Raw genomic sequence first — 21,992 nt, forward strand, 5'->3', positions numbered from 1 at the left:
AACCAGTGAATCCAGAGACCCACTCATATGCACACTGGCTGCTGTGAGCTCTTTGTTTGAGGCTGAGAAGTCAGCACTTTCTCATAATTTGTTTTATATTCTGGCTTTGTTTTCTGTAAATATCTTCTGCAGTGTTTCCAGCAATGCTGGCAGCTGCCTAGGCACCAGAGGAGCTTTCCCAGTTAACTTGCATGCACAGAGATCTGACGGGTTTTGCATTTTGTATGTGAGACTGGCTCATCTGGCCACCTCCTACGCTCTTGCCCTGCAATGCTGGTAGATTGTGTGTTTGCAGCACTATGTGCCAGGTACAGTGTGTTGGCTTTGAAGAGCAGTAGTCTCCCCACAGGGCCCAAAGGAGCCTCATGATGTCTCTGCTAGAATAGAATGCCTGTGGTTACCTCACTGGTTGTGGGGCATGGGAGAAGAAGCATCTCATGGGACTCAACACATTTCCCATGGGAGCTTTCTGTACTGAGCAACAACAGCAAAATCCTGTGAGCCTTTTATTTGCCTAAGGTTTGTTAAGTGTGCCTTGAAGGATGCCTATACAGTTGTTATACAGTGTATTTATTTCTAAGTATGCAGAAACTGTAAAACTACCTGCCAACTCTCAACAGATATAAACTAGTACCATCTGCTTATATATTATCCTCTGGTGTTTTACTGTGTCAGATAAACAAAAGCACTGCTCATGTTTGGTTACATGGATGGACAGACAGTGGTCTGGTTTCAGACATAGCTGCCTGTGATGGTGGCTGTCCCCTGTACTTTCTGTTGAATGGTAGACCTCACAGATGGGCAGGTCAGAAGACCACTGCTCTGCTGACACCCTTTTTCTGGGTGCTTTATGTTTAGGCTTTGCCTTGGACCTCTGCAAAAGCAATACAAGGTTCTGAGAGCTTTGGTCCCCTCTTCACAGTGTCTTCCTTTGTTTTCTTTCTTTAAAGCTGAAAACAAAACCTCTGCCTTTTTAATTTTACTTGCTGAATTTAAGAGTGTCATGATCATTCTTTTCCAAGAAAACCTCTCAGCGCTTCAAACTTTCCTAAGATGTACACTGAGTATGGGTGCTCCCCAAAACATCTGGTCAACTGAAGCAATTTTAAAATGTAGTATCAGTTAGAGCAAGACAGATGCTGGAAGAGTGATGCAGATGACCTCAGGGACAGTGAGAAGATTAAATTTTCCTAAAAGAGAGCTTGGAAAAGATTAATATCTCTGTTATGTGCTATGTTCTGGTAGTTGTGCATTAAGTCTAATAAGGAACAGGATTCCTTCTGTGCCCCTGTAATCTGGACAATCATTTAATAAGTTTGTGTGGATTTTTCCTTTCCATCTCTTTGCTTTTGCAGAAGTGGGTGAACAGCACAGCATCATCGCCTTTCCTGCTTGTCCAGATCTTGTTTCTCTCTTAGGATTTGTTTCAGTGTCCCTGCAGCACATCTCCCAGTCATCCAGATGGATGTGGTTGTATGTATACATTTTTAAGATATTATTATTATTTGATTCATTTGTGTTCATCAGTGTCATTGGCAGTAATCTGAGTGGTCACAATCTGGTATGCTGGTGTCATGTGCTTCTCTTCTTGCTTCTTTTGATGGATCTTTGTCTTTCTTCAAAGCTATTATCCTTTGAAGAATGTTTGTCCTGTTCTTTCCAGTCTCCTAATATCTGTTCTGGTTTAAAGCATATGTTTCTAACCCATTAAGAATGCCTTTACTGTGATAGCTAGATTTAATTTTGCAGAGCTGATCTGAAATAGAACAAGAATTTCCAGATGATCATCCTTAGTTTCTTGGTGCATTGTGGGTTTGTTATTTTTAGTAATCTTTGCTGTTTAGTTGTCAGTCTCACATTGGTGATCTTCCTTTCCACTGCCAGGATCAGCTGCTAGAGTCAAGGGGTTATGATTGCTTTAACGAATGAGCAGGGAGCTTTGTAGTCTGATGGCTGCAGACAAAGAAGTTTGATATTTCATTCTCTTTGAACAGAGTTAGAGAAAGTCAACACAAAAACATGTAAAGAATTTCAACAGTATATCACTGCATAGCCCTGCTGATTTCAGTTTCAAAGTGAAGGATTTCTCCTGATGATATTTTCTTTCTTTTCTTTTTGTTTAAATGGACATTGTAAGAGCAGTCCATGTGGATGTGCCTGGAATAAGTCATCAAGTCATCTCACAGACCTAGTCATTCTGGATGTAGGGTTTCATTTTGGCTTCTCCCCTGCAAATTATACAGTGAGATATATTTTCTTTCCTGTTCTTTTCCTACCACTTCTCTTACTACTCAAAAGAAAACACAGTTAGCCCTTTAGTAGCTGATGATGTAATTACAAGCCCTGAAATCTCACTGAAAGCTTCTGGCTGCCCTAGGCTTGAAGTGTGACAAACATCCTCTGGTCCCTAAGTTTCCAAACTGCCATACAAGCTGTACTTGCGCATGTTCTTACTGGTGTAATGCCAGCTAAGTTCTTCTTCCAAACCCTCTGTGTTAATTGGTTTGTTGGGGCTCAGCCATGAACAGGGTCTTGTTTCAGCAATTCACCCATTCCACACATCGCCTCCATGTTGCAGTGTGTGCATGAGCATTGCTGTGGTGCTAGGTGTGTGATTCTCTGTTTCTGGAGGTTTCCTCAGTTTCCCTTACTTCTCTAATTTTACCTAGTTTTGCAATTTCTCTGTGGCCAGGTAGTTGCCCACTCTGTTGGTAGCTTTAAGACTGAGATTTAAAAGCTGAATAAAATCACTTCTGTGATCTAGTTTCTTTATAGAGAAAATGAAATATGTCAGGAAGCCGATACCTTCTCAGAGAATATACAGTGAATGATCCCTATCTATCTCTGTACCTCTGAATAGCAGCCACTCCTGCTTCAAACAATGAGGGCTCTGTCTTTTATGACTGGGGACTACATCCTGGCAGGTCAGTACCTGGCTGGATAGGTGCCTGTGTGCCTTGATACATTTACTGTCCTGTGAAGTGACCTATTATGTGCAGATATCATCTGTTACAGGAGCAGCCATATGTGCAGGTACCGAGCTGTGGACAGCCAGAACAAGTAATCTTAACTTGAATAAAGAGTTGAACTGTGTTACTGCTGTCTCTGCAGACACCAGAGGGATATGGCTTTGCTCTGTTAATCAGCAGGGAGAAGGGATCAGGAAGGACACCTTCTATGTGCAGGGCAAAGTCAGGGAGAGCCCAGAAGCCTGAGGAACAGCTGGACACCAGGCTCTCTCCAGCAGGCTCTCCACAGCTCTCAGTGTTGCTTTGTCCCTTTGCAGAAGGCTCCACCAAGTCCAGCTGGTTGCTCTTCTCCACGCTTGGGCTGAGATCAGGAGCACAGTGCTGTTGGCCCTAAGGCACTCAGCAGTGATGGCTTTGCCACATCTGCGCTGTCAATTGCCTTTTTAAATGGGATTTAATCCTGTTCTTTACCTGCAGGAAGGCACAGGGCTACGTGTGAAACTATTATTTATGTCTACTTTTCAATCCAACCAGGCATTTTCTTCCCCACTTAGGTCACATTTGCCAGGCAGTTTATTTATATAGAGCTATCTGAACCCAAGTCTCTGATCTGTTGAGTGCTGGATTGAGCCTTTGCTTTTGTAATTGTTGGGCCAAGGCTGAATTGTTGGGGCCTTTTTATTTTTCCTCCCTTAAGAAAAAAAAATAGATTAAAACCATATCTGAGCATAATAGAGGGCTCTTGGCAATGTTACAAGCTTTGGCTTACTTTAAATTTTTTTTTTTTCCCTCTCCTTAAAACTGTTACTTACCACTTCAGAACTGTTATTTACCACATTTTAAATTCTGCTCTGTTGGTGGGCCCTTAACAAGAGGAAAATATTTTTTTTTTTCCCACTAGATATTAACTCCTAAATGCTCTGGCTTTGTGACCTCTAACTGTGCCTTTATACATGGGAATGAGGCAAATGAAGCCAAACAAAGACAGAAACTCTGTGTTTCCAGGAATAATCAGCTGTTTCCAAATTTCCTTGTCAGTTCTGAGCCTTTGAATTTTACTCCTATACGTAAAGTCTTCATTTTTCTTTTGTATTTTCTTTTTCTTCTCATTGCTCCTTATGGCTGTTGCGTGTGAATTTATAGGCATTGTCTCTTTGCTAATTTTGCTCAGTCTGGTTTGTGAGTGGGTATCCATGAGAAGATGCTTAGCAACTGAAGGCAGAGCTTCAAGAGGTGTAACTAAGAAAGGATTTCTGCTGCATCTGACTTCAGTGTTTCAAAAATGGTTTTAATATTTAGATTCTCCTTGCCAAGCTTAAGAGGCATGTTTTGTTTCATTTCTTTTTTTTTACAAATACCAAGTACTTTATTGCTTTGTTCCACTCATCCAGACTATAGACAAGTTGGTTTATTCAGGGAGATAAGTGAGTAAAACTTCCCTGTGTAAATCATTTCGCACCAGAAACACCCTATACTTAAAATAGAAAAATCAGCTCTTCAGCTGTAAAAATGTTCTCCACTTCATGAATTTTTATTAGGCACATTTTTTTCCTGCTAGGCATGCTAGTAAGTCTGCAAGCCTGGTCTATCCAGCTGGGGAGTCAACTAATAGCATTAAATGAGAAACAAAAAGCTGGAGAAAATGTTTGGTGTGGACATCCAGTGGTTTACATCATATTGTCCTCCTTCCTTTTCCCTACTTGCTGTAGTCGTTGACTTGCCTTTGGCATTCACATAAGCTAAAATATCTGCCTGCTGCTCAGATAGCCTTGTGCCAGGACTGAAACTGGAGCATATTGTTCCATCATTAAACCGGCAATGTTGAATACTTTGGAAATTAACAACAGCTGCAAGTTCTTCAGCTATTTTTATTTGTACTGTGGCTCTAGTTTTTCTAGTGTGTTTGTGCTGAAGTCAGAAGAGGAAAGGAAAATAGATCCCCCAAAAGGCTGATTTTTTGTTTTTAATTTAAAAAAAGGCACTGCCTAACAGAAGCATCCATAAAACAAATAGTACCAAGGGTTGCCTAGCAGTTTACTCAGTGTTGTGTGGGCCCTTTAATGTCGTTGCTGGTATGAATTTCTGAGGACTTCAGTGACACCTTAGTGTACAGTGAGGTAATGAGTGAGGTAATTGGCAATTTCCACAGTCAGCCTTCTCCTTTAGAAGTCCTGCTACTAATAGCATCTGTCTTAGCCTTTTGTAAAGACTGCTGGCAGCAAACTATTTTCCATTTTATTTATATTTTATGCTCCTAGTCAGAGATATAAGCCTCAATCCCCAACAGCCACTCCGTTTGGTGGTCTTTGGATGAGTCCCTAAAGTCAAGCTAGGAAAGCTTTAAAGGATGATTGTTAAACAGGATTTCTTAAATACCCTTCAGGAGTCCAGTGGCTTGAATTTCTTCCCATAAGTCTCATGATCCTGTGTCAGGAATGACAAGGCAGAGCCTTATCCTTTCTGAAAGTTCAAGAAGATGCTTCTCAGAGCAGCTGTAGGAATCAGGCATAAGTGCATTGTTTCTTAATTTGAAAAGCAATTTAGCAAGAATGTATTTTTTCCCTTCAACTGAAGAGAGAGGTGGTCCAATTCTTTTGCCTTGTTATGTTACCTAACTCATGGCCAGAGATCTTTTAATTAGGCTGGACATCATTTTAGAAAACTGCATACCACTATGGGAGTTTATAGGCATTCCTTTAAAGGTGTTGAATATGGGTTGGTATATTTCTGGGTTTGAGTGGAAATGAATAAAGGCAATTATTATATTGCTGTTCATATTCAGTAACTTAAAATTTTAGGGAAGAGCTAAACCTGTCCCCCTTAGCACAGGTGCACTGTGAGTAGTAAGAAGAGTCTTCTTTGTATATAGAGCCCTATTGACATATTTGAAGGACTGAACCTTTATTTGGTATCTGGTGTCCAATTTGGGAGTCTCTAAACTGATAAAATTTCTGCTACTTCAGATGAACGTGGCTTTATTGACATGGGTTAGCAACCTTGCATTTAAGTATTAGAAGTTTTCATCTTCTTATTGAAAAAGAACGATAGCAAATGTGAGCCAAAGGCAAGCAGCCTTGGAATGATAAGGTGCTAGGCTTTTCCTTTCCCAAATTATAGGCTAAGCACACTACACAAAAAAGGATTTATTTTTTGTCTTGCACTTTGGGAAGATGATAAAAAGATTTCTGCCCTGGGTTCACATGAGGAGCTGTAGATAATTCATGGTGTCATGTTTTTGTGTCAGACAGGGATCAAGGTACAAAACTTGGTTGTAGGTGAAAAATTGTAATGCTGCGTTGCATGGAGGAGAGGTGCACCCGGTCTGTCTGTAGTATAAAAATGACAAAGCTGGTGGGGTTGTCCCTTCCTCAGTACCTTTGCAAGATGTGTTCATTCCTGTATAGTGGCCAGTAATGCAGAGACTACCTCTGTAATTTCTTTGGCTGCCACCCCGTTGGTTTCTATGCTCTGAAGCCTTCTGGGAAACCTGATGGGAAGAAGTCATGGTTGTGGCTCAAAGTCAGTGCCATTTATTCCAGTTAGCCCTAGGTTTTATTCCACTTCATATTTTTCTGGTTTTCTTGGGCATGTCATTGTCTTCTTCACCTTTCTGCCCTGCTGCTCCTATTTTTTCTTTCTTTCTCTCATCCATGAGTTTGCATTTGTAGTTACAGTATAAAGGGTCCTTTGCCTGAGCAGAATTGCCCTGGAGAAATGTAAGAGCAAGCATTAGCGCCTTTGTACTGCAGTGCTGTTTCCCCTCTGAGATGAACCCAGCACTTGGAAGAGCAGCTGGCAGGCCTATGAAGAGAGGGGCAGCAAGCCAAGCCATATCCTGTGAAAGCAAAAGCAATGCCCTTGAAATCTCTGGAATTGCCCACTACATGCACAGGGATTAAATTTTCTCCGAAAGTTCAGTTTATGCAACATTATCAACACTGACCAAAATATGCAAGTGTGTCTGTGCTCGTCTCTGAGCTCTTGGTACTATTTCCATCTCTTAGTGTAGGCAGGCACTATTAAAATCCTCAGCACTTTCAGTCTAGTTGAATAATTTTCTATCTGCTAGGTTTATAAATTAAACATTTATGGCCATATTTCATGCTATTATCCATCCATAGCAATACCTCCAGGCAAGGATCTTGAGCTTTTTTGGAGTGTAGGCCATGTGTTAAAGAAGAGCGAATGTTTCATTTATGCCTCATCTTACTCTTGTACTTCTCAGTTGCAGAACATCCCTGAGGTAACCTCAGATATTTCTTGGGAGGAAATAACCTTAGTAAGAAGTTTTTTGGTGTCTGTGTGGTCTGTGTCAAAGGAAAGACCGGAGTTCACTGCAGCATCCCAAAATTTTTTTTATGTCTTTTCAAATAACTTCCCAACACACAAATACGATCTATTATCTGCAAGCTGGAATAAAGATAAACAGTTATCACATGAACCACAGACAAGGGTGGTAGCAAGAGGTCCAGTAGTGAGAACTAGGACATTTGCATTTTAACTGCTATTAATGGAAGCTTGATGGTGTCCCAGAAAAATCCGTGTATATGGACAGATGTTTGAACAGGGGGCATGCACTGAATAACAGTGAGAGGAGGCATGTAAAAAGCTACCCACATCCTGCATGTCCTAAATCAAGCTGAGAAGTGAGTGGTTTGAGAGGTGAAAGGAAGTGTGAGCCAAGTTGTGGCTTCTATACATAACCAGAGATTATGCAAATTTGTCTGGTTATGTGTATCCAGTATCTCCTTCTAAACAGTCATCCTAAGAATATTTTTTTTCTTCTTCTTCCAGGAAGCTAATTTGAGTGTGATAAGAATCAGGTGATAAAGCAAGGAAATTATCCATTAAGAAAAATGCCAGAACTCATGTGCTTTTGGTTTAAATGAAGAGATCTGTCACATTCTTAGTGGTTTATGTTGAAATTGGATAGTCTGGGACATTGTAGATTATTGTTTAGGTACATTCAGGCTCCTAATAAAAGAAAAGCAAATAGTAAGGTCTTACGTAGGAAGTTACTTCATTTGGAAAAATGCTTTGCCATCAGTAAGGCATTGTTACTTGACTGAAAGGGTTGTCTGTTTATTTGCTATTCTAGTCCTTTAACAGGAAATACTCCAAGGACAAATGCTTAGTATTTCTTCCTGCTCAAATAAGTAGTTCTGAAGTACAGCTATTAGATTTGTCTCACTGGAATTTAATAATCATATGCTATTGCTATGGCAGTGTATTGGACTGTCTGAAAGGAGTCAGTTTAGGTTCTTAGTTTAAATTAAAAGACATTGATGTTTCAATCTACCTGGTGAGTGTCTGCCTAAAAGCCACAACACAGTATCTCTCTAAAAGCTTGAATTGACTTTTTAAACAAATACAAATTACATTCTGTCAGCTCTTCTGCTGTTTCTTCCTGTGAGGAGAGTTTCGGCTTGAGACAGAGATGTTTGCTGCTGATCAGTAGGAATTTTAATAGACTGTGTGCAGGAATAGAAAAATGTTGTTATTAGCCTGGATGAACCCAGGCCCATAAACTCCTCCCAGTGTTCCTGTAACTGAGTCCCAGAGCAAGTGGGTTTCTGGACTGTGACATGGAGGTGATTGTATGACATCCCTGTTTGATGAGCCAGCCTTGCAGACCACACAATGCCTGCCTTTGCTGTGTGGCCATCTGAATTTCAGCATTTACTTCAGAGCAGTTAGTCTAATGTAGCTGGAATGAACAAACTAAAGTTTCCTTTTGAACTGTTTCTCCAGTCCCAGTATGGTCACTAAACCAGGTTGGACCTGTACCATCAATTATACATTGGTGCTTTTCCCTTGAGAGACTGAGTGGCCTTGTGAGGATGTGAAGGACACAGTAATGATGGCTGTTAATGTGTGTAGGTAATAATTTACTTCACTGTTAAGCAGGTGGGAGTTGACCAAGTATGAAGCTTCCCCCAACAAAGCATTCAACTAAGTGCTTCTCCTCAAAGAAGTACCTGGATTCTCACTTGCCAGGGTTTTTTAGAAACTGCTTTTCAAATACCAGAATGTTTCCAAGGTAACCTTTTTAATCTGCACTGTGTTCAAATGCTTACTAATTTAATGTACACGTGACATGTGTAATCTGATTTAAAATTAACAGATGCTCCTAAAAACAATTTAACACTAAACGTGATGGGGTTCTAGAATAACCTCTTCAAGGTGAGAACTTGCCTTGGCATTTCTTACCTTCCAGGTAACAGCAACAGCACTTAGATAATATTTCATTGTTATTGATTTCTTTTGTTCCCTGCACCACTGGGTGTGTGATTGGTCGTGGACTCTGCATCTTTTTTTTTTTCTTTTCCTTTTTTTTTTTCTTTTCTTTTTTTTTTTTTTGGGATTGAGGATTTGATACCTTCAGTGTTACAGATGTTTTCAAGACTTCTAATCACAGAGCATTTTGATCCAGTATTTGCAGTTTTAGATTAAATATCTCACAAAAGTGAAAAGATAAGAGTCTTAGTTGAGTAAAAAAAATGTTTTGTTTTGCAATAACTCCTCATAAGAAACATCTGAGGAAGGTGTGCATCCCTGGATTAAATGTCAAGAATGAAAAATAAGGGTATTAGGGAGAGAGAAGCAAGAGTTGCTGTGATTATGCAGCTGCGCTCTGCCCTCTCAGCTCGTGCTGTCTCTCTCTGTGGAACAAATGAGCACATGGGGGGGAAAATATAACATCAACAGAACAGAGCCTGGGAACTCCCAAGGCAGCTGCCCTATGTCCTAGGAACCATCCAGGAAATCTATTTTCCTGCAGCCTTTGATGGGCTGTCCTAACTACACTAAACAGCATCTGTAATGCAGTGCTTTTAAGTGTCTCAATCTTGTTGCACTGCAAATGACTTAAGAAAATTGAGTCTGAATTAATCTTATTTTGCTCAGTCTTTCTTTCCTTTGGTTTTATTAGTTTGGTAGATGAAAGGCAACCCCTGAGGATTTAAGTACTAGGTAATTTAAAGGTTGTTTTCATTCTTGGGATGGTAAAGTGTAAGAACGAAATGCATGTAGGAAACAGGCAAATTTGCCAGTTCAGCAGGGACTGGGGTAGTTTTAGATAAAAACCAGGGAAACCTAAAACTAGACTTTGCCCTTAATATACCCTAAATAGCATTGCTTCCTGCCAGCAAAAAGTGGTTGATGCTGGAGACGAACCAAGCTTCCAGTTCTTAGTCAAAGGAAAGCTGGTTTGGTGTCTGTGTTCATGGTGTTCATTAGAGGCATAAAAGTTAAAACATCGTATCACCAAATCATTTTATATGAAAAATTTAATTCAGGTTTGTTTCATTGTTCAAGAGACTGAGGGTGTAAATAGTGATGTCCTCACTTCTAGGATGGTCTTCTTTTTGATTCCTGACAAGTGATCCCTTGTTTCTGACACCCTACTTTATGGGCTGTTTTATGATGTGACTTGTTCTGTAGTTAAAGACTGCAAATAATAATACCCTTGGCTTTATTTCTCATGAACTTATAGAAGTAGATAGAGTAGTTGCAGAAGTTAAATTCAATTTTGGAGCTGTGGAACCTGTACAGTACCGTTTGGAATGGATCAACCTCTGCAAGTGGAGTTGGGAAAATGTTACATCTATTTGTTTTCCTGCAGTTGGAACAAAAAAGTCTGCCACTACCCCCCTTGAAACTGCAGAAACTCCAGTGGAATGTTGAGTGTGTTTTGCTTTTCTTGGGTGAAAATGCCTTCAGTATGTGGCATGGCTCATGCTTTCTTGCAAGTTTAACATTAGAACCTTCAGTGTAGGGTTAATTCCACCAGGAAGGTTTAAATGCCCCCACTCCCCAGGTTTTCTATTTGTGCAATTATTACTGCATTCATGGGTGTAGAAATGAAAGAAAGAAGGTAAAGCAAGTCCTAAACTTCTCTGATACCAAAGCTCACTTGGCACTTTTGTAAGCATCTGTTTTGACGTTCTGATGTAGAACTGAGCTTATTTCACATAACTATGACAACTGTCCTAACTGTGCTTTCCAAACCGTTTGAAAAAGATTGAGTACAGCTGTTCCATCCAAGGTGGTCTGATGGTGCTTTGGGCTGATGTGAAATTGGATATGAGTCAGTGGTATACCCTGGAAGCCAAAAGCGCCAACTGTCCTGGATACATCAAGCACTGCATCACTTGCCGGTCCAGGGAGGCTGGTCCAGTGTCCTGCTCTACACTGCGCTGGTGTGGCTCCACCTGGAGTTTTGGGTGCCACAGTATTACAAGAACATAAAATTATTGGCGAGTGTCAAGAAGAGAAGGGGTGACTGAGGTGGTGAAAGACCTTGAGGGCAAGACTTAATGAGAGGCAGCTGGGATCACTTGTTTTGTGGAGTGTGGAGAAAAGGCTTGGTGGTGATCTCATTAAAGTCTATAACTTCCTCAAGACGGGTAGTGGATGGGGAGTTGCTAATCTCTCTCTGGTGACCAGCAGTAAGACATGAGAAGATGGAATGAAGCTGCATTGGCAGAAGGTCAGATTGGACATTAGGAAAAGATTCTTCCTTGAGAAGATCACTGGAACAGCCTATCCAGGGAAGTGGTTGTGGCACCAAGCCTGTCAGAGTTCAAGGAGCATCTGGATGTTGTTCTTAGCCATATGGTTTAATGTTAGGTAGTCCTGTGAGGAACAGGGACTTGGACTGAATGATTTTTACGGGGACCTTCCAAGTTGTGATATTCCGTGATTCTGTGGTAGTTGTGCTTATTAATTTCTCCTATTAGTGCTCACACATGCGAGGAGATAATTAGTAGGTGTAGCTACTATTAGTAGGTGTAGGTGAGAACAGAGAGAGAACTGAGAGCTGAGTGAGGCCATGTGTATGGGTGAGGTTTTGTGTAGATGATTTATTGCCCCAGTCGGGCTGTGGGAAGGTGCAGCGGCACCGGGGCACTGCAGGAAGGGAGGATGCTGTCCGCGGTGCTGAGCACCGGCCCTGCACCCTCCCTGTTGTGGGCTCTGAAAAATAAGGGTGCCTTGCTTTGCCTTTCATTTTTTTTCTTTTTTCCTCCCTTGGATATGGATGAGGGAATTATGTTCAATTGAAATTGCATTGTTCTGGGACTGAAGTGCATTTGCAATTTGCTGCATACTGGGGAAAAGAAAAAAAAAAAGAAAATTAAGCAAATAAATGAGTCAGGTTCCTTAAATGAAATGTCACACAAGGGATATTTGTATTTCCTCTGTGGGAAAGGTTAATAGATCTAAATGTAAAATAATGCTTTGTGATGGGAAGCTGTCTAATGCTAAACCCACATTAATTCTAAATAAAAATACTATAATTAATATGTGTGCTCTGAACAACACAAGAAGTAATAAGAATTAGATGCTTGTGCTGAAATTTTTTACTGTTGCAAAACACACTCTGTTTAATTCAAGGTGGAAAAATTTTTCTTTTACAAATCCTATTATCATAAATATTCCCTTCTTTCTTAGAGAAGAAAATGTCTTAACCAAAACAAATTGTCTTAACCAAAAAGTTTTAACTAAACCATTTAATTTTCTTAGGAAATATATGAAAATCATTATTTATACTGTGAGTTATATAGCTTTGTTATCTTGGTGTTGGTGAAAGAGATGTAAAGCCAAAATAGCGAGCTCAGCGTCTTAGAATAGTTCTGCAAACGGCCTACTTTCACCCTCAGCTGTTGGTATCACCAGGAAAGAAGTAGGGATGAATTTTGATGGATTCAGGAAAGGCTAAAACAAAATGTGTTTTCTCTAGCAAACTGTTTTCAACCTTAGGCTACACTTTCCAGATTCAGAATATGCTGTCTCTTACTTTAATGGATAATTTGCCCTTTTCTTGGCAATGGGAGAACAGGATGCCTCATATTCTTGTGTCTGCAAATAGTCTTTCAAACTTTCAGCACACAGAAGTCCTTCTGATACAGCCCAGCTTGTATCTCATAATGCTTCCAGCTCTTGTCTAGGCACTGAAAGGGATAGTGTTCTGAAAACTGATGAAGTTTTAAAGGTCAGATCCCATAAAACATTGTGATTCGTAGCCAATAATGTGCCTTCTGGAACTGCTTATTTAGTCTGGAGTTGCACCATAGACTTTATCTTCATTTTGTCTGGGTTTCATCAAGTATTTGCCAGGTGCAGTGACCAACAAAACCAGGAAAGATCTGAGTTTTGCAAGTGGTCTTCTGTAACAGGCAGCAGGTATAGACAGTTGTTTCTCAGATGCTGTGGAGCCACATGGTGACAAACATGTTGTCCTTCCTGTTTTCTGTTACTAGTTTGAACCAGGAGTATGGAAGACAGAGTTCTGGCTCTGTGTTGGAATAAGATTGTGTGATGCTCAGAAACAATAAGATGTTTAAGATGTCAAAGATACTTCTAGCTCTTTCTTTCTGTTCATCTGTGTACTAATCTGAGCAGAGCTTCAGAGGCGGTAGCCACAAGACTGGCATGTGGATCATCTTGAACCCTACTAATGTGTAGCATATACCTAGCTAAGTGGGAGGTTACAGCCACTAAGCAGGTCATCCCAGAGTACCAGGAGCCATTTCCATCATATCAGTATGGCAGGTCACTGATAAATACCTGAATCTACCTTGGATCCTTATAACTATAATACATAATGGAAAAGAAAGGCTTGCCCTCTGTTGCTGGTAACTGATAGGTTTTCATTGGCCTTGTGACTGATAGCAGCCCCATGCCGCCTACAGAATCTGTCTTTGAGCAGATGTCACAAACTCACTCTGGATGTCCCTTCAGCATACAGATAGAAATTGCCCTCTATCTGCCCTCCACAGGCATGGCTGTCCACAGCAGGCTGCTTTTTTCATTGGTACCCATAACAAAAACACTGTGCTTGTACTAAAATATGCATATGGGGCTTTATTTGCTTTTACTTTTTTGTTATTAATTTCCAAACCTCCATTGAAGGTACTGGCTGTGAATCCCCTGGTTACAAAGGGTAATTAATTGATCAGATCTATTTTCTTTTTGTTGTCCTGTGGACTGAGAGATAATGGTGTGCAGTGTGGAGGATACTCCTGCTAGAGACAGTATTTCTGCAGATCCTGCAAAGCCTGTCTGTGGAGTACCACCCGACATTCAGTGAGCAGGCTGCCTGCTCTAGCATCCCCCACACCATGTGTGTACATGAGCATTTTGTGTTCTGTGTTTTATGGTGTGATCAAAACCAGCCTTTGGCTAATGTTTCGGTAACTCCTATTTCTCATTGCTCTTACTAGCAGCTGTAACATTTGCAATATCAATCTGTGGCAGGAAGCAGGTTTCCTTTTTTAAAGGAAATCTGAAGTAATTTAGAGGCCGCAAAAAAGGACAGCTTGCAATTCACATTGCTACTGTTTTGCAGAGAAAACAGGCTACAAGACAGATGCTGATTTATTTAAAATAAGAAAAACAAAACACCAAGTCTTGTGTTTTTTCTCTTCCTCTTCTTTTCTTTGCAAGCTTAAGGAATATATTCAAGCATCTGGCTAATTCACATACCATTAATTCTCTAAAGATTACATATGCACACCCAATTAGACCTGCATAATTTATTTTTAAAATGAATGTACTCTCATATTTATATTTTATAGCTGTGCCAAATTCTTAAAGGGCATAGAAGGGAGAATTTTATAAGAGAAATGTGCAAAGTCCTTTCCCTAGAAAAGCTGGGAGTATCAGTAGGGCGGGCTGTACCTAATCTTAAAGACTAAAGTTTTGGCTATTAGTGAATAGGTAAATGGCTTTTTAAATACATGAATGAATGCTTGTTAGTAAATCTGAGATACAGCCTGTCTTCGTATGGGAGCTGGTGGGGTGGCACCCGTCCTGATGTGTGAGGTTCTGTTGTGCTGCAGCAATATGACTAATCTTCCCTTTGTGTCTGGTTTGTGGGCTGCAGCGAGCCCCTGCCAGCTGTGGTTTCTTGAGGGTTTAATAGTCCCAAACAACTACAAGGAGATTGCTCTCCAAAGGCTGAGAGCCTGATGCTGATGGCATATGTCTCCTCTTACTCTTGTATGGCTCTCCACCAGCTTAGCTATTGAGGCCAGTACCACTCAGAAGAATAATTTGGATCTTGGCAAGTGGCAGATTATAGTAGCCTTCTTCAGAGGATGTATGTGGGGTGGGAAAAGCTAATCTGTACCCTGACCCCCGTTTGTGTCTCTGGTGCCTGAGTGCTAAAGGCACTCAAATCCTTAGAGGCAGTGACATTCTCGATTGACTCTCAGCAGCGAGTTCCTGCGAAGTCTGCTAACCAGCAGTAGAGAGGGTGGTTAGTAGCCGCCTGCTTTGTGTCAGGCTTTACTGGAGTAAAGTTGCCATGGAGATGGGTGGGAGTTTAACTGAGCAGGGAGCTCGGCGGTTTGCCCTTGTGCGTGTAAATCTGTCTGACGTGTCATGTGGATCAGATTTGGCTCTGCTGCTCACATTTGAGGTCCACTTGCTTTTTTTGCTCGGTTCCTATGTAGGAGAGCTGAGCAACTGCCATGCAGTATTCATAGCACTGTGATATTAAAGAAAGGCAGAACTGGGATTGGTGCCTGTTCTTCTAGGGACAATTTAAAACTAAATCTGGGCACCAAAGGATGTTTAGTGCAGGTACCTAAGCTCTGTAAGCTGGAAAGAACTTGCCCAGGCTGGAGCCTTTCTTGTGACAGCAATAAGCATATTGGCTGCCTGAAAAAGAGAACTATTTAGAGGCAGAACAGAAATTCTACAGTTAGGGAGATGTTGGAAGGGGGAATCTTCCCAATTCATTTTAGAACTTGTAAAGCAGATTAAAATGTAGGGGGAGAGTGCTGAATATAAATGTCTGCTTTACACTTACAAAGGGTGTGCAGGCTCCACGTGCTCAGAAACATTTCTGGGAAAACATCAATTAAAATGCTTGAGACTGACAAAAGGCTTCAAGGCTATTGAGGTAAATGGTGACTCATACTGGCTGAGAAGCAGGAAGGAAAAAAAATTATTTATGCCATTTAATGGCAGTGCACACCCCGAGCTGTACTCTGAAATGAGGCTTCCCAGGGGGTTGACCTGCAGGCACTGGGATTTTAGCCAATGTCTGCTGCTCTACAGCCTTCAAAGGTGAAGAGCCAAAATATTTTTCGGTGACTTGGCAGCATGCCTATTGGGTTTTTCAATGCATGTAGGTTTGCATACTGTTATGGAGAGAAACTTGACATATTTCTAATTTTAGAGTAAGAGGAAACAGCCAGCTGGTGAAAATATTTTGAAGGAAGGGCTAAAAAGTTGGAAGATTTGAAGGAGGTGGGGAAAAAGAGGGAATAGGGTGAATGCAGAGATGGATCTTTGAACAACACTTGCTTCAGCAGAAGTTAAGGAGTCCTCCTGAATAGACTGCCTGGACCATGGCATCAATTTGAGAGGGGAACAAGGTTTTTGCTTTGTTTTTTTAGAGAAAGAGGGCTGGTCCTTCCAGCATAAGCTAGAGCTTGTGCACCTCGAAGACTGGTGTGAGCCTGTTGTGTTACTGGAGAAAGGCCTGATCACATGCATCAAAAGCATCTTCTCCTCCTCCTTCTCCTCCCTCAATCCCCTGTACCACTCTTAACAATTTAATCCATAGCAGTTTGTCTTTGCAGGCTGTAATTGATCTGTCTGTGATTTAGCTCATCAGACACTCATTAAAGAGTTTGCAGCCTTTTTTATTCATGAAGAGTGAGAGTCAAGAATCTAAAACCACTTCATCTTTGTCTTAACTGGATTCATTTAGTATTCTGGGATTTGGGAAGGCTAATAAACTTAAATGAGCTATTATTTAAAGGTGAGCTGCCAAGTGAACGTGAATAATGATCCAAACACTGGCAGTGTGCCAAGGGTTCTCTGTCATCAGGTGTCAGGTGTGAGCAGCAGAGGGAATTGTTGTTAAAACCCCAGATACTCCTCACTGCTCTGCAGTGGGCATCCCACAATGCCCTGCCCATGTGTGATGGGTAATACAGCTTGCAGGAGAGCTGCTGAAGTTGTGTCTGCAGTGAGGATGGCATTCTGTGCTAGTGATGTCAGTGGGATACACAGAAATATTTTGTGCATTGTGTAGAGTTGGAGCTTGACATCTGGTTTTCTTTATTAGGGGCTGCTATTGTTCCGAGCTGCCGCCTGCGCTCTGGCAGTGCCCGTAATGATGAGCGCTTCTCACGTCGCTGGCGCACACATGCTGAGAAAATGCCTGTCACAATCCTTTCTCAGGGATGCACTGGCAATCTGCAAAAGAGAACAATACCCCTGAGCTGCAGAAAGCAGTTTCCTCACTACTTTAATGAACAGTTGAGACATTTCCAAGCTGTAGGAAGAGGAGATGGGATAAGTGGTTCTCCGTTCTGCTCCTTCCTGAGCCTGGCTTCACAAGTCCCACACTCCCAGAAAGATAAATAATTCCCTATAACTGTTGAATTTACTATGTAATCATATGTGTAGTATCATCAAATTGCTTATGCCTTGGAGGTCATGTAAGGGGCTTTAACCACACATGGGCTCTTAAGTTGTCCATGGTCTTTTAAGGCAGCAGTTCTGCCAGAGAACACATGCAGCTGGATCCTGTGCCAAATGTACTGACTTTGTTCGGGAACTGTGGGAAGCTGGTGGGGCCCTGCGGACAAGGGGCTGCATGGGGGATCTGGATCCTGGCAGGACACATTGCCATTTACATGAACTGACTTCCCTCTTGCTGTGTGTATCTGGATTGGGAAATCTTTGGGAATACAAACCTTTCCTAACTGCTCAGAGTCACAGTATTTATAAATACTCTAAGCTTGTGTTTATAACTGTACATCATCCTATGTAAATATTAATATCATATTCTTCTTTCTTTGTAGTGTACAGAGGCCAAAAAGCATTGCTGGTATTTTGAAGGATTATATCCTACATATTATATGTAAGTAGTCATTGCTTTTCTTTTTCAAAAGAGAATTAGATTCTGTACGCTCTTAGATTGTTAGATTTTGCTATCTATACTATAGATAAGATTGTAATTTTACTAATTATACTTTTTCTATAACTTCTCTGAGACTTTTGCAAATTTGAAAATGAAGATGCAGGAAACTTTCATTTCCCTCTTCCCTGTAACCCATCTCTTTCTCTTTTTCCTTGTTAAAAAAAGTGTACAGATTCATTTTGCCACATACCCCAGATGACCTTTCCAACTGAAAACAAAACTCAAGTACTTGAACAGCTCTTATTTCAGAACAGTGAAAGGAAACATAAGTAGAGCACTGTGAAGACAGTTATCCCTTTGTTTTGAACAAGGACAGGTAATCAGACAGAATAGCAAGAATGCTTTGAAAGTAACTTTGTCCCTGTGCTAATACTGTTGTTTAATTTAGAGAGTTGAGATGATTTGTTACCCATGGCATTAACTGTCCTTTTGATGAGTGGCATCTACATTCATATCAGGCTTGGGTATGAACCAAATGTCAATGACCTGTAGGTGTATGACTGAGGATCTCTTTAATTGCAGTTTTCTGTTTCGTACTGCCCACAGCAATGACAAAGTGGAGGAAGTATGTGGATGAGAGGTACATTTCATGTGGATTTGGGGACAGAAAGGAGATAAATGTAGTAAACTTTGTATCTGGGTTGTATAACTTCATAATTGCAAACAACTCTAAACGTAAGTTTTTTAAAACAAAAATGAAGTGAGGTGGAAGAGCATTAGGTTATCTGTTCCCTGAGCAAGCTCTTTCTTTCTGAAGGATTGGAAGTTACTGTAATCCTTATGCTACCCAAGAACTTCCCTCCCTTTTCTTTTCCACCTCCACTTCATCTGCCAGAAGCAGGAGAGAAATGCTAGAAACAAAAAGCAGCCAGGAAGCCAGTTGCGAAACAAAGCCCACAGAAAGAATGAAACACCATGATTTGATCGTCTGTGATCCTGGGTATTAACTACTTAGGAAGTGTTTGTGCCTAGAACTCACTGCCTTTTTTTCAGGTGACTGAAATGTTGAGAATTACTCATAGATGGTTGGCCAGAACATATGGGGGAATTTAAATAAGTTCATTTTCTCTGCATGCTAATAACAACAGGACTTCAGTTCCACCTACATTTTATTTTGCTTTTCTGCAATGTGGGAAAGAAGCTGGGATGTTATAAAATTATGATAATCCAACTGTACATTGACATTCAATGTTATTCATCATCACCTTGGTGTTTTGCTTACGTTTCTGCCCACGTGCTTTCACAGATAGTGTTTGTCTCTCTAAGCAATATAAAGGGATGGCTACTTGGAGATTGGTTCAGACCCTTTGTGTACATACAGAGTCCTGCAAAAGCAAGAGTTACAAAAAAAATCTGTTGCGTATTGACAGTGTCAGGTCAATCAGAAGACTGTCACTAGTCATCATGTGTTTTGTGGTAGTTACTGCAGCATGGCATTACTCAAGTCATTGCATGAAAGTGTTGTGGTTGCCACTCCTGAACAGTGCAAGTAAATGGAAGAAGGAAGGGGGGAATGGGCAGGATGTGTGCGCTCAGCAATTGTGCCAGTGGTGATGGGTGTCACATTAATGCTAATGTTTTTGTTGTGATTGTAAGTAGTCAAGAAGAAACACTAGGGAAAGGCGAAAAGGATTTGGGGATGGTAAAGCTCAGAGGATAGACAGTATGTGGGACAAGTGAAGGAATAGGGAAAGGAGTGGGGAGAGGGTATTTGAGTGCACAGGAGCTCAGTAGGTTTAAAGGGGGGGATGCGCCAAAGCAATACAGGTCGTACAGGTCTGCGGTGCCTGGGCTGTTCTACTTTGTTAGTTCTGCAGTTTCAGTTTCTGTTGTCAAGGGTCCCCAGCTGCTTCCTACCTGCACTGTTTTTCACACCTGTGTGGTGGAGGAGAGGCACAACTCCAATCTCAATATCTTAGGGTGAAGTCCCATTGCTTCAGCACTTGTTTGACCCTTTACTGAGTTAATTCAATTTGCTAATCCCACAGAAAGTTGTTCATTTTAGCACATTCAAGTCAGTGTTGAATCAGCTTGGTACAGTTTTTGGCAAACACTGGTGAAATGGGAGGAAGGGAGTATTCTGCATATTGTGGGGGAGGAGGCATGAATAGCATCGTCTCCATCAGCATATGGTTACATGTTAAATCATCTAAAGGCATAATATATAACTTTGTCCTGAGAGTGCCTCCTCTGTACAAATCTAGATCTGGGATGTACTGTAGTGAAACGGGTTTTATTTTATCCTACAATTTCTGCAGCAACAGTCCATACGAAGCAGATATATTTAGATTTATATTTAAAGGAGTTTGCAATAGATTCCATTTGTTTCTATCATTGGTTTTCTGAACAAACTTTTTTCTACCCTTTTATTACACGTTGTCTCTCCTTTGGTCTTGAGACTATCTTTGGAGACTTACGAAATGCAGCAAGGCAATCCTTTTAATGATTTCCTTGTGATTTCAGTCCCATGCTGGCACTATGTCACATCTCTCATGGAGACAGTTGGTATTATAATGAAAAGGTTGGCATGTCAGCTCAGAAATGCCAAATGCTGTGTCTATTCACAAATGCAGTGTGGCATGCTGGGACCAAGGTATCCCTGAACTGGCCCATTTGCATGCCTTATCACTTCTGGGTAGGCACATCCTCCAAGAAAGTGACTGCCTCTGTTTAAATTACCCACAGTAATAGAAATCTGGTGGACTGTCATATAAAGTGGTGGTTTGCTTTTATTGGAAGTTTAAAGGCAAGATAGCTGAGTTAATCTTTCCTGTAAAGAAAATCTTTCCTTCAGCCATCCAGAGACAGATAAGAATGTGTCTGCTAAGCCAGAGAACCATGTGCCAAAAGAAGTGTTCTGGAAATTCAGCTAGATTTGGGCAGGTAAAACTTGCAATTATATGACAGCTCCTCTTTTGGAGCATAAGTTTTTTTTAGGGTTTTTTTTTAGGTTTTTTTATTATTATTTTATTCAGTCTGCATTCCAGTATAATAATTTTAAAAAGAAAAATCAGAGATACTTCTCAAAACTTTCTTAAAATTTGTCTGTTATGCTTTCTGTCTTAACATCTAGGGCAAAGGTTGGAGATCACTGATCCAGAACTAATGATACATCTTTCTGTCCAATTATTTATTTGTATTAGTATTTTTTTAAAGTACTTTTTCCAATGGACATAATTATTGTATCCTTCATATATCATCATCAGCTTTAGTTTAATTCAAGGATGTTTCTTCCAAATGTAATTCCATTTCTTAAGGCTAGACTGAGGAATTGATAATTTTCCAAAATCTTTTCCCTCTCCTGTGTAAGATACAGCTTATTTCAGACCAGAAGTGAACATGGAAAGCTTACCAAGAATTTGAGAGACAAATGTTGGTCTTCTGTCATTAGCACAGACAACTTCCAAGACTGCTCTTACTTCCCTAACTCATCCAACCATTTCTCCGTGTCCTTGTCTCCTGAGTCACCAGACACTGTTGTCATTTAGGTAGTTTTCTCCTACTTCATTACAATTTTTTTTAATGTGATCTAGAAAAATAAGTAAGCAAATATAAAGCAAAGAAAGGAATTAATCATTGGAGTCTAATTCCTATCCTTTGGAAAAGCAGGGAGCCAAGTTGTTCCTGACTTTGCTTAAAGAATTAGATCATACGCCTCCTTGTGTGGATGCATGGAAAGTGAATCAGAATTTAAAGCTGTCTCAAGAGACTTGACTGATGCTCTAAAAGGATCCTCATCCCACGCTCACTTGAGTAAGCCAGCTCAGACTTATCTTAGATGTGCTGATGGTTGGCAGAAGAAACAGTCAAGGTACTTTTCTTCCTTGGCAATAATGTGAATAGTAACAATAGAGAATGCATTAGATTGCAAAACCACCTTCCCCTGTAGGCAGATGCCAGCAGCACTTACGATACTCCAGTTGTTTTTCCACTTCTAAATTGGGCATGAATAGGAGCGGGACGGCTGCCTTATGTTTTGCTGATGAGTAGTGGTTTGATTGGAATGATTGTGAATGTCCCCCTCACTGCAGGGTGAAGTATATTTCCTGGTATGATTGATAGTTCCATAAGCTGTT

The 21,992-nt window shown here is 40.7% G+C and overlaps 1 protein-coding gene across 1 annotated transcript in view; it reads left to right on the forward strand.

Annotated features, from left to right (window-relative positions):
- Positions 1–21,992, forward strand: part of VOPP1 (VOPP1 WW domain binding protein) — a 61,474-nt gene that overhangs the window by 25,446 nt on the left and 14,036 nt on the right. The window contains exon 2 of the mRNA XM_005519097.3: positions 17,798–17,856. Within this exon, the coding sequence (XP_005519154.1) occupies positions 17,798–17,856 (59 nt within the window). The remainder of the gene's footprint in view (positions 1–17,797; positions 17,857–21,992) is intronic.

This window comes from Pseudopodoces humilis, chromosome 1 (genome assembly GCF_049639895.1).
Source record: "Pseudopodoces humilis isolate 2021_Gansu_Grassland_sample_001 chromosome 1, ASM4963989v1, whole genome shotgun sequence".
NCBI lineage: Eukaryota > Metazoa > Chordata > Aves > Passeriformes > Paridae > Pseudopodoces > Pseudopodoces humilis.